This window comes from Penaeus monodon, chromosome 22, assembly GCF_015228065.2.
Source record: "Penaeus monodon isolate SGIC_2016 chromosome 22, NSTDA_Pmon_1, whole genome shotgun sequence".
Taxonomy (NCBI): domain Eukaryota; kingdom Metazoa; phylum Arthropoda; class Malacostraca; order Decapoda; family Penaeidae; genus Penaeus; species Penaeus monodon.
Genome location: NC_051407.1, coordinates 16,964,612 through 16,964,911, shown reverse-complemented (window position 1 = coordinate 16,964,911; position 300 = coordinate 16,964,612). Strand labels below are relative to the sequence as shown.

Sequence of the window (300 nt, the reverse complement as noted above, 5' to 3'; positions counted from 1 at the left end):
TCCAAAATGCTTCATTTTTATACCTGTTGGCCCGAGCAGTCAAGGGGAAAACTTTTTTTAGAAAATCATTTTGGTGGACCCATTTCTGGACTAAAACCCTGCCCTTGGTTGGGGGCTTCTCGTGGTGAAGTGCACCTTGGGCCCAAAGGGGGGTATTTTTGTTGTCAAACTGTTATGCGACCAAACCCATGGGACTCGTAGAGGGGAAAGGGAAAAGTGTGGCTATAAAAGCTTGACTTTTTGATTTCCCAAATAAAAGCAGGGTAAAGTTTCCCTTACTTACTGATTTTTAAAATTTTT

The 300-nt window shown here is 42.0% G+C and overlaps 1 protein-coding gene across 1 annotated transcript in view; it reads left to right on the top strand.

Moving 5' to 3' along the window:
* The window catches only part of LOC119587344 (protein transport protein Sec24A-like), a gene marked incomplete at its 5' end in the record, with an annotated part of 16,730 nt that overhangs the window by 16,223 nt on the left and 207 nt on the right, over nucleotides 1-300 (top strand). Inside the window, 1 exon segment of the mRNA XM_037936091.1 lies at nucleotides 260-263. Within this exon segment, the coding sequence (XP_037792019.1) occupies nucleotides 260-263 (4 nt within the window).